The sequence below is a fragment of the Octodon degus genome, unplaced genomic scaffold, assembly GCF_000260255.1.
Source record: "Octodon degus isolate 3935 unplaced genomic scaffold, OctDeg1.0 scaffold00006, whole genome shotgun sequence".
Classification (NCBI taxonomy): domain Eukaryota; kingdom Metazoa; phylum Chordata; class Mammalia; order Rodentia; family Octodontidae; genus Octodon; species Octodon degus.
Genome location: NW_004524582.1, coordinates 19878057 through 19890667, shown reverse-complemented (window position 1 = coordinate 19890667; position 12611 = coordinate 19878057). Strand labels below are relative to the sequence as shown.

The 12611-nt window shown below is 34.2% G+C and overlaps 1 protein-coding gene across 7 annotated transcripts in view; it reads right to left on the bottom strand.

The window, feature by feature from the left end:
* Lcorl (ligand dependent nuclear receptor corepressor like) overlaps positions 1-12611 on the bottom strand; it is a 198884-nt gene that overhangs the window by 49093 nt on the left and 137180 nt on the right. For all 7 annotated transcript variants that reach the window (XM_023699359.1, XM_023699363.1, XM_023699353.1 and 4 more), the window contains exon 5: positions 6811-7062. In XM_023699359.1, coding sequence (XP_023555127.1) covers positions 6811-7062 — 252 coding nt within the window. The remainder of the gene's footprint in view (positions 1-6810; positions 7063-12611) is intronic.

Here is a 12611-nt window from a genome sequence, read left to right as displayed (position 1 = left end):
AAAACATCTAACTTACTTGGAACAGTAACTCTATTGGTTTCTGAATTTAATATGCTGAAATAACATAGATATGTCATTTCTGGGTAATTCCACTGCACTCTTGTGTACAGATATAATTGTTGGCTTGGTTCCTTGAGTACATATATAATTTTAATGTTTAATTATCCTGCATAAAGACAGTATCAGTTTGTGTTCTCACTATTACTGCATGAGAATGCCTGCTTCGTAACATTCTCAAGATAGTAGTTTATTAAATTTGAATGTTTATCAGTTTGAAAGGTATGAACTACGTAAGTGTGCAGTTCAGCCTGTTTACCTATGTTAAAGGCTTTTAAGTTTTCTTCCCAAATGAAATGACACTATAATTATGCATATTGTTCCATCAGGCTGTTGATCTTTTACTTTTTGATTTTTTGAAACTGACAGATTAACCTTCATTTTGCAACATACATTATAAATGCTTTTCTCAAAGTGTCAATGGTTGTTGATTTTTCTAATGCTGCTTTCTTTTGTATTATACACCAGGTTTTAATTTTTATTACTGGACTATTCTTCTTTTACTGTTAAAATGAAAGTCTAACTAAGACAGAAATGAAGAAAGGGAGCAAAAAACATGTATACATTGTCCTTGCCTATCTCTTTGAACAGCAGCTTTACTCTATTCAGCCCTAGCATGAGAACACCATTTGGCACACTGTTACCTTCAAGGTTATGCTAAGGTAAATATGAAACTCATCTCCTTGGAGGAGAGAATTACAAAAGAAAAAGCAAAAACTTACATAGTTAACATTATATTATATTAATTTTATATTAATCAATAACAAAATTTGAGGATGTAACAGCAGTATAACCCAGGTAAAGGGAAGCAAAAACGAAGGTCTTGAAGTACAATGCACTTGGCAAGAATCAGAAATAGTGTGACATGCACCAACTAAGACAGGAAGAAAGGGAAAGGAGGAGGTTCAAAGAGATAGGCAAGGACAAGGTCTTTGCAGCGTCTGATAAGTCATGAAAAGGAATTTAAATTTTGATAGAAAACTAAATGGAAGAGTTCTTTATATACAATAGCCTTAATAGTTAGAAATGATACACTCTGGAGTGTTATTCAACAGGAGAATGACAACAGTTACTATGTACAGCGTATCTCAGAAAGCTAGAAGAAAGGATTTTGAGTATTTTTCACCACAAATAAATGATTACTATTTAAGATAGATTTGTTTAACCTGATTTAAATACTGTACAATGTATACATGTATTAAAACATCACACAATATCCCATTAATATGTACTATACTTGTATGTATCAGTCAAAATTAATAAAAAAAAAGTGAAATGACAGAACAGCAGCTTTACTCTATTCAGCCCTAGAATGAGAACACCATTTGGCACACTGTTATCTTCAAGGTTATGCTAAGGTAAATATGAAACTCATCTCCTTGGAGGAGAGAATTACAAAAGAAAAAGCAAAAACTTACATAGTTAACATTATATTAATTTATATTAATTTTATATTAATCAATAACAAAATTTGAGGAGAAATGGCAATGGCTACAAAGGTCTCTAGTATACACTTTCCTTCATATGCCTAATTAAGTTAGTCAAGTGACATTTTACATGGAAATACTATGAGCCTTTTAAATTTAAAGTGCACTTTTTTATAATGCTATTCTCAACAAAAAAGAAAAACATCCCTATCTGTGGGCACGTTGGCTCAGTCAGTCAGAGCAGAGCATGGTGCGAATATACAGTGTAGCAATTATATTTCTTGACACTTTATAATCTGGCTTTACACTAAAAGCTATGAATAGTTTCTTCATTTTTAAGTGACCAACACAACCTTCATTCGTTCCTCAAACAGACCGGATTCAGTACAGTCTTCTGAATCTGATATTCTGCTTTTGAGTTGAAGCGTCTTTTACCTAAAATGCTCTGCCCCTCCCCCCATTGAATAAGGAGTGATCAGCTCCAGCTCAAATTCACTTAAGCAGATCTTTCCTGACCACTTTACCTCAAATACTTCTCATTTATTCTTGATATCCTTCTTGTTGATCCTGTTATAAAATTATAGGCAGCCTGATAGGTGCACTTAAAAAATTTGGAAATAAAAAATACAATAAATCAGTGAAGTAGGGGTTCAAGAATGAGGTTAAGCACTGATTAAAATAGCTTGAGAAAATTAGTGAATTGGAAAATATTTTGAAACAAATTATGCAGCATGTATTACAATACGACAATGAGCTCAGAAATACAGAAATTTACAAGAATTGGAAGACAGGATAAGAAGATCCAATATTTGATTCAATGAATTTTGATAAGAGATAAGGGAGAGGTATATTTGAAATGATAATAGCTGAAAAATTTCCACAACCAGTGTAAGACCTTTGTCCTTAGTTTGAGGAATTATATTACCCTTCAACACAAAGGAGAATTTGGGAACTCTATTGTCCCTTAACCAGAATTGCTTTTCTTATAATATGGTTCCATACCTATGGATCCTCCACTCTGAGATGGAAGTAACCAAATGCTCCACAATTGTTTACTGAATAGCAAGTATATCCTTCTCTGTGATTTTATAATGGCTTCTTATACCAGTGATGTCTGGGGAAAATTCTGGGTTTGAAAATCTGTTCTATGATCTATAACTGACACTAGTAGCACCCTATTGTAGTAATCACACTTCATAAGTCTTGACAGGTTTTAAAGTAAGTCCTTCAGTCCTTTGGTTATTATGGGTTCTTTAAGTTTTCTTTATAAAGTTTAAGTTCAACAAGTCATATTTAACAAGAAACTATTAGAATATGAACAATGACACTGCAAACACATTTGGTAAATAGCCATGTCAGTCTTCCATTTACTTAAGTTATAAACATTTATTTGGGAAATCTTCCTTTATGTCCTTCAATAAAATCACACAGTTTTCTCCATAAGCCTTTATACAGTTTATTCATTTAATTCTTAAGACTTTTTTCCCTGATGCTGCTATTGTTTTTAAAAGCTGAATATGGTAGGGCCAGCAACATACTTCAGCAGACTAAGCACTTGCTTAGGCAAGGACAGGGGCTAGGGTTTGATTCCTGGCACCATGGGCCACGCCGGCCCCACCTCTGTGGGAGCACTGAGCCAGCCAATGAGGCTGGGTGTGATAGCACATATTATTAATCCCAGTGCTGGGGAGGCTGACAACAGGAGGATCACTAGAGTTTGAGCTGTGTAGTAAGACCCTGTACCAAATATATATATAATAAAAGCTGAAGTTTAATTGAGGAATCATGAGCCTCAGGACATGTTTAAAACTGGTGATTGTGTATATTTTTTGTCTTATTCTTTACTAAATCAAGTTATGATGTTTTGGTAGTAGAAGTACCCATCTATTCTTTGTTAAAAGTTTTTTAAAAATCTTAATAAATGTGCTAGCTTTTATATAATTATTTTTTTCTGTATCTATTAAAGATTCTATAATTTGGAAAATCATGAAAGTTTTTCAAAAGCTTAATCATCTATGTTCCTCTATTCATAATTATCATGTCTTTATATTTCAACATATTCAGCCTGCTGATATTTACCTAGGATTCTGAACTAAGATTTATACATTATAATTTTCTTTTGCTATTACTGTCTATTTTTGGTATCAAGATCATACTTACGTTGCTGTATTTTCAATTCTCTAAAATAGTTTATATGAGATAGAAATTGTCTGTTGCTTAAAGCTGCATTAAATTAAAATTATTTGGAATTGGATTTTAGAGATTTACAAGTATACTTAAGGGTACTCATTATTCATGGTTGAATGTGTCACCTCAAATGTATGTATTCAAAACATACTGCCTTTTCCAGCTAAGGGGCGATGAAGTCACGCGCCCTTCCACGAGTGGGTCCCTGGCACAGAGATGAATTCTTCCCTCTACCTCCCCTGCAGCCTGAGCTGACACCACAAGAATAACCTTGTAGAGTAAGACCCCACATTGGTGGGCTTGTCAGCCCCTAGATTTGTAAAAAGTAAATCTTTCCCTTTTCCCAGCCCCAGTATTTACTTATTACAGTACCCAATGGACTATTAGATTACTCACTGGACTAAATTACTATCTAATCTGAATAAAGAAACTCACAAAATGGAAAACTGGCTTAAATGAGCATTGTTTAAAAATTACAGAGAAAAAATAACATGAGAAATGCTAAGAACTAGCAAATAACAACAAAAAGGCAGAAGTACTACTACTACTACTACTACTACTACTACTACTACTACTACTACTACTGAGATGTCTATAAACAATAAGGTAGGAAAAGTAAAATTGGGCCACAAAAATCTTTAATTCTTAAGAAATGTACTTAAGATATAGATTTATACATTGTATCACTGCTAGTGAAAAATTTCCAACTATGTATGGTATTGTGTAATAAAACAATGCCAGTGAGGTCATCATTATTAGCAAGACATTTAAAACCTGTTTACAGTATCTTTATTTGCTTAAAATTTTAATTTGTAGAACAATAATATATTATTGGTACACACAAATACATCAAAAAGTATGTGGCTTACCTTTTTTCTGAAAGCTAATCTGAGAAACTATAACATGGCAGAAAGGTTTTATGAAATAAAATCAGATCTTGTCTCTATTTAAATAGCTTCTTGCATCCCCACCATCTCTCAGAAAGTAAAAATCCTTAACATTTTATGGCTTTCTCATAATCTGGTCCCCACCTACTTCTCTGGCTTCATCTATCACCATTTCTTGTTCTCCATACCAAAAATCATACCATTCTAAATGATTTTTATCCTAAAGAACACTGAAATCATACATGACAATTCACCACAAATACTAAAATTATCAAGAAGGCTGCTGAAGATTTTAATTAGTATCATTACTCTTTATAATCTCAGGATGTTCACAGTTATAGACTTTGCCGAAATTATAATACTATAAGTATTTTATGTTGCTTGTTTTCTCTATATGCTTGGATCCAGCATACTACTTAATTTCACAGAACCACAGAATCTAAGTTAGGATGACATTTCCTTTAAAATGTCAGCTCTCCTTAGCACTTAGCTAATGCTTTGGAGTACCTCTAATAATGTAACCATGGAATTTTTCACCCTTTTTACTTTTAAGAAATGTTTGAGTCCTGGAAATATTCCTTTTCACATTGATCTGAAATTTCTCACTTTTAGTTACTAAATTCTACTCATTGGACCATTCAGAAAATGCTCAGTCCTATGTTAGTGTAATAACTACATAAATATTTACAACTTGCTATCACTATATTTATAAGACTTTCTTTTCTTCTATGGTGTTATTAAGAACAGGAAGTGGAGAATGGACTGATTAGGTGGTTTAGTATCTTTAATGAGTTTGTTAATTTATGTTTAATTCTCATGTTGGTCTAATGAGTTCATTATTATTATGCCCAAATAATAAGAAAATTAAAGCTCTGGTAAGTAGTTACACATAAGAGGAGCTTAAGCAGTACAGCTGAGATTTTCACACAGGTCTGTCACATACCAAAGCCTATGTTCTAGTCTTTTATTTCCATCAGTACATCTTTCCAGTACATAATTTTTACATTCTTCTCAGAAATTGGGTACATGTATTTTCTACATGTAGTCCCTTTAGAACTCTATACCATCTCCCTAAAAGAGGAGGAAACATAAGTGGGTAAAAGCATGGATAGCAAATAAAAGTTTTAAAAGTCCTCTGCCTTCCACTATCCAAAATTCTACACACTGATATTTTCTTTCCTGAAATCTTTTAAGAGTTATCTCTGAAATTTCTGTCTTTCCACTTAATTATTATCTTAATACTTGTTAGACATTTCTACATAAACTCATGTAATCTAAAATTAAGCAATATAAGCAAATTATGTCCATGTGTCAGAAACTACATTTTTATTTGTCTTACACACTGGGAAGACATCTTTAAACCCTGACTGGTATACTAATAGAACTGACCCCATCTTCTAGGATCAGTTCTTCTTCTTTTTATTTGTGGTACTGGGGATTGAATTTAGGGCCTTTGTGTGAAGGTACATTCCTACCCCTTTTTATTTTCTATTTAGAGACCGTGTCTTGTTTAGTCTTTAAATTGTCCAACGTGGGCTGAAACTTGCAATTTGCCTGCCTCAGCCTCCTGGAGTGCATAGGCATGTACCATTACCCTGGTTTTAGGAACAAATTCAATACTAATTTTTTACAACTTCAAAGACTTGACACAATCTTAATTTATTTGTTCTTTCATCTCTACCTACTCATTTTTGTGAACATAAAAACTCCTATACTTAAGAGGTTCTTCTTGCCTTCAAAAACTTTTTGCTTTTCTTCTGTTATCATAGTTCTGTTTTAATTAAACTGTATTATTTAAGTGCAGCAAAGCCTTTACCATTTTAATCCAACTCAGACTTTAACATTCGTGCTTTTTTAAAAAAATGCTTCTGTATAAATAAGTATCACATGTACTAAGTTCTTTTTCCAGCTATATCACAAATAACTAGAAGATAAATCTTTTTTTTTATCTAAGTACAAAACACTGTACAACAAGGACTTAATGTTTTCAGCTGTCACTGTAAAAAATAGTTCTACTATAAACATCCTTTTACTTGTAGCTTATATTTAATGAAAGGAAATGACAGTAACTCAAATTTTCCTTTAGAAACAATTAAAATGCAGTAACAATTTTAAACTTGTTTTCTCTCTAGCCCATATTACATAAGCAAAATAAAGTATTATTACTTTAAGTTTTCTTGTGAACATAACATATATACAGTTAAGTATATTAAAACATAAAATTATATATTACATACACACATAAATCTTACCTTGCTGAGTACTTTGTTCTTGCATTCGATTCACAGTGAGGTCTAAGGGGCCGTCCTGCTCTTCCTGAAGGGAGTTTTCTGCTTGATTCATTTGAATACTTTTACATATGAGACTTGGTCCAATTGAACCATTTCTATTCTCTTGAATTTTACCACTTTTTGAAATGTACTCAATTGCAAACTGACGTATCATCTTTTTCATTAATTCCTGAGCAACTAGGGGAATGTTAGGATCACAGTTCTGAGGAAGATCTAGGGAAGAAATAAATATGATAATCATTAAAAAAGAAAAATGCAAAGTACCATTATCTAAAATTTTTTAAATTACAAATTAATACCAGAAGATTTATCAGTGTAAGTCCTCAAGTGCCAATGATTTCTGGGCCATGGTAACAGAAACCTTATACATTTAGTTTCATGATTATATATCTCCCCAAAACATGGCTTATCTATTATTATTGTTGTTGTCATTATTATTACTATTATTATTATTATTATATTATTTTGTCTTTTTGAGCCAGGGTCTCACTATGTTCAGGCTGGCTGGCCTTGAGTTCACTTTGTAGCCCAGGCTGGCTTCACACTCACATGGATTCTCCAGCCTCAGCTGGGTGTTGAGATTACAGGCATGTACTACTATGCCCAGTTTATCTACTCATTTCTCGCTAACAGTCTCAGTACCAAAATGAACTACAGATTAAAAATAAATTCAGAGAAACAAAATAACTTATTTTCAGAGTTTTAATATTCATTCAAAGTTATTCTACTAAATATTAAACCATTCAGCATGTGAAGATATTCTATATAATCAAGGCTCTGTTTTTTCCAGTTCTGGGAATTGAACCCAGGGCCTTGTGCATGCCAGGCAAACACTTTACCACTGAGTGACAACCTTAGCCCTCCACACAATTTTTAACTCAATATACTAAGTATATATACTGACTAGAAAAACATCTCAACTGTTAGAACTTGGTATCAAGTTAAGAATTAAGACCTTTAATCATGTTAAATATACTTTTCATATATATCTTGAGTATCATCAAACGTTTTTATTTTCTGTTTGTTTTTTTTTTTGTGGAACCGGGGATTGAACTCAGGCCTTTGTGCTTTCCAGGGAAGCGCTTATTCCACTGAGCCATCTTCCTGGCCCCCATTTTCTGTTTTTTAAACAGAAAAATTTTGTGCATAAAAGTTCTATAGCACAATGAAATTATCTCCATGAAGACTTAAGAATTATTAATATTCTGCCACATTTATTCTTTGTATATTAATTAAATTTTTTTTTAATGAATTTAGGATAGGGTCTACAGGGTATATAGGGTCTTACTACGTAGATGGAAATCATAGTGATTCTCCTGTTTTCAGCCTCCCAAGCACTGGGATTACAGGTGCACACCACCACACCTAGCCTCAATCATCGACTCAGGGGGCCCTGGGGGCAGGGCCAGCATGGTACACTGAAGATTGAGCCCCAGTCACTGTGCTCCGCTGAAGCAGGCGCTTTAGTCCACTGAGCTATCTAGCCGACCCTTTGTATATTTATTAATTTGTAGAGCCATTGAAAGTAAGCTATACAATTAGATTCCACTAATAAATATTTCAGCATGAATGTCATAATATTTTCCTAGGAAATGGCATTATTATTACTGAGAGTCTTAATCCTTAATCCTCCCAAAATGTTGATCAGCCACAACTACAATAAAGTTGGGCATTATATATATTTGTACCTCAAATTTGTAGAATAGGTAAGAAAAACGGAATGATTTTCTTGTATAACGTATGAGGTGACAGATCATTTATTAATGTGGCATATAGTTATGATACACAGTTTTGCTTGGGGTGTTGTGGCTTTTTATGCATGTTTCTGCCTCGCTCTAATCCCTTCATTTACTCTAGCCTTCGGAGGTAGAGTTATTGATAAACTGTGAAGGATAACTACATATACTTGATCAGGCTTCCGTTTCTTCTCCACAGCATTAGGTCTGCTTCTAGAGATGCTAGTTCTCTGCACCTTAAATAACTACACACCTACTGAGGCAGATCAGCACTAACAAACAGCCTTGCCTCATATAGGGCTGTAAGAGGCTAAAGAGCTAACTCTCCATAGTTTTGTGTCTCAGTATAAGTGTGACTACAGTACTTGTTTAAATGATCTGAAGGGAAGTCTAACTAGCATCTATTGTTACACAGCCATGACTCTAAAAGCAAGAACTGAAAATGTACCATTTAAGAAGAAAAACACAAAACTACCCCCAGCACCACTACCTCTACACTTGGTAGCAAAGTGTGACCTAACCAGCAGAAAGTCTATGATGGCCCTGTGTAAGTGTAAATAAATACAAGCAGATACGCTGTAGCTATTGCATTAAAAAATTATATAACCACTGTCAAGACAAGTTTCGCTCTTCATAAAGAGAGAAGGGACTATAGGATTATAAGAAAAGTAATCTTTTAGCTTTTACTTTTATTCTTTGTTTAGAACCCAGTTGGGAAGAACACCTTTTTTTTTTTTTTCCCCAGCACTGGGCTAAAAGACCTGGTTGGAATGTTAGCCACCTTTACAAACTTAGATAATTTACATACATATCTTCTTCATGTTCTAGTCTCTTCATTTATTAACATAAAAATAGCTTGAAAAATTTTAGTAAGGCTTGCTTATGGATAAGAATTATATAGGACTACAGTTTAAAACACTGAATTTTTTACTTGGGATATTAACACTTCAGTAAATGTTGGCTACTATCACAGGTTATAGAGGAAACAATAAGAGAAGCAAAAACTGCACACTAAGTAGTTATATTTTATTTAAATTATGAAATGGCAGATAAACATTAACTACACTGATAACAGGGTATAAAAAAATCATAACCTGTTTAAGTCACTGTGAGATTTTATGAAGCTCAGAATAAATATCATTAAACACTCTAACTAAAGAGAAACATTGTTTCTATGTTGTACAGAGAAACTCCAATATACGAAGTATGACAAAAATATGACCTGTAAATGTAAAAACTTATCATAAAAGATATGTTGCCATTAACCCCCCTCAAAACACTATTTATTTTGAACAAATGTGTCACATTGTTCTTGTAACTTCAAGAAACAGTCCTAGAAATCTTTTTTTGTGAGTGTCTCTCTGGCTGCCTTAATGTCTTTTTTTTTTTTTTTTTTTGGTGGAACCGGGGACTGAACTCAGACCCTTGCGCTTGCTAGGGAAGCACTTATTCCACTGAGCCATCTCCCCGGCCCAGGCTGCCTTAGTGTCTTAAATCAATCAAAATGTTTACCTTTCATGGTTATCTTTACCTTGAGCAAGAGCCAGAAGCAGCATGGTGCCAGAAGCATATGGTGGATGAGGACACATCGTACTGCCTATGAGTCTGACTAGTCACTGCAATGGCACTTGGCACAACACTCACAGTATTTTTGATCACATCTCCTAAAGACATTCTCAGAAGATGACTTCAGAAAGAAGCCTCAGAAAGCGTGAAGAACTATGGGATAAGTGGATTTGAGGTAAGGGAGAATAATCTAGAGGGGATTAATGGCAAGGTGAAATTTCAAAAATTAAACATTTTTGATCAGACATCATACACTATTGTTTAGTTACTACCCTCAAGGATCTTCAAAGGCTTGTATGAATATTCTTTTCCATCTTTTTTCAACTAAATCTTGCTTTGCATTATGTGCTTAAAGGAAATCATGGCTCTACTTTTAGGTATTTTGGTTAATTGTCCTGTCATTTCTGACTAATCGTATCATTTTATTAGTTAAAAATGGTTGACTTTGCCAGAAAAAGAACAGACATGATTAAATCTTATTAACCATTTTATGGCTACAGTTACAGTTCAAGACCAAGTATAAAGGTAAGTTAAGCTCTGTGTTATTTACCTACTTATAGCTGGTCCCTTTTGTGCTATATTTTGGACTTAAGTCCACATACGAGAAGAAAGACAATTACAATGCTGCTCAGTTGCTGATTAGCAAGCCTCATAGATCACTTGTAAAATTACAACTACAATAAAAGCAAATGAAAACGATAGATCACAAAATTCAGGTTATAAAAAGATTAAGTTATAAAATGATGTAAAAACTTTTAAATTTTACAAGGCTGGACAAGCAGCATGAAGGAAGCATGTGATAATCAGTACATACTTACCATTTTATGTAAGGAACTTAATAGTATCCACATATTTTGTTGCCTGTATATTTGTGCAAGTGGGTATTTAGGAAGTAATGCCCATGGAAACTGCTACTTGTCTAAGAAGGAAAAAATGTTGCCACATGGAAATGGGCCTCTGCCCCCCAAAAGACAGAGTTACTTATTTCTGCCAACTGTCTCTTTTTCCATGCTGAATTATTTACAATGTTTAATTAGTGTGACAGCCAGCTTCAAGAAGGTCTTTTAATGATTGCTGTGCTCCAGGTATGAGACGGGTGTGCTGTCCCTTCCCTGCTGTTATCTATGCTGAGTGGTCTGTGACCCACACTACACTGTGGAAGTATATGCTACTTTTAGAAACTAGATAAAGTGACTGAGATTCACGACATGGATACTGAAGAATACTAGTACGCTCAGGAATCCATATTCTGTCCCTCAGTGCTTTCTCGTGATTCTCTTCTCCTCCCTTTACTCTCCTGTCCTTCCATCTTCCTCCTTACCCACTTGAGGAATATGTAACTGTGAGGAGCACGACGGGCAGGCTAACATAGAAAAGCAGGGAAGCTTCCTCACTGACAGCAGCCAAACCAGTGGGGTTGGAAGTTTAAACTCAGCTAATCACTGGATTGAGATCTTCCTTGTGAGAAACTGAACCAAAACCATCTAGCTGCTTATATGTAGAGTTGTGCCTCACAGAAAATGTGATAATAAATGTTAGTTTTAAACTGTTAAATTCACAATCCCTGGCCTGCAATTATACTATAAAGCTGCTGTGATGAAATCAGCATGGTACTGGCATAGAGACAGGCCTGAGGATCAATGGAACAGATCAGAAGATGAAGATACAACTACAAACACATTTAGCCACTGTATCTTTGATAGAGGTGTCAAACATGCTCACTAGAACAAAGATAGCCTCTTTAATTAATGGTGTTGGAAAAACTGGCTTTCCTAGGCCCATACTTTCTCACTATACACAAAGCTACAGTCATAATGGATCAAAGATTTAAATATTAAAATAGAAGCACTAAATCTTCTGAAGGAAAATGTAGGTAGAAATCTTTAAAGACATAGGGGTAGGTAGAGTTTATGAACAAAAACCAAACTTCATGGGAAGTACTTTAAAGAATCAACAACTGGGATCTCATATTTTTATAAAGTTTAAAAAAGAAAAGAAAAGAAAAATTTCTGCACTTCCAAACAAATCACTCTGGCAAGTGCAAGGGCCTGAGTTCAAGCCTTGGTTCTGCCAAAAAAAAGTATCAAAACAAATCTCCAACAGTAAAAAGAAAACCCACGAACTGGGAAAAAATAATAGCCGACTATCCCTCCAAAATAGGCCTTCTATCTAGAACATATAGAATTAAAAAAAAAAAAAGACCCGCAAATCCAAAGACCCAATCAAAAAATGGGCATTTGAGATGATTATACACTTCTCAGAAGAAGAAATACAGACAGCAAGTAAATATATGAAAAATGTTTAACATCATTGGTCATTTGAGAAACACAAATTAAGACAACACTGAGACTGCATCTCACCCCAAAAAGGATGGCTAACATCAACAAGTCAGCCCCAGAAAGGATGGCTAACATCAACAAGTCAGCCCCAGAAAGGATGGCTAACATCAACAAGTCAGCC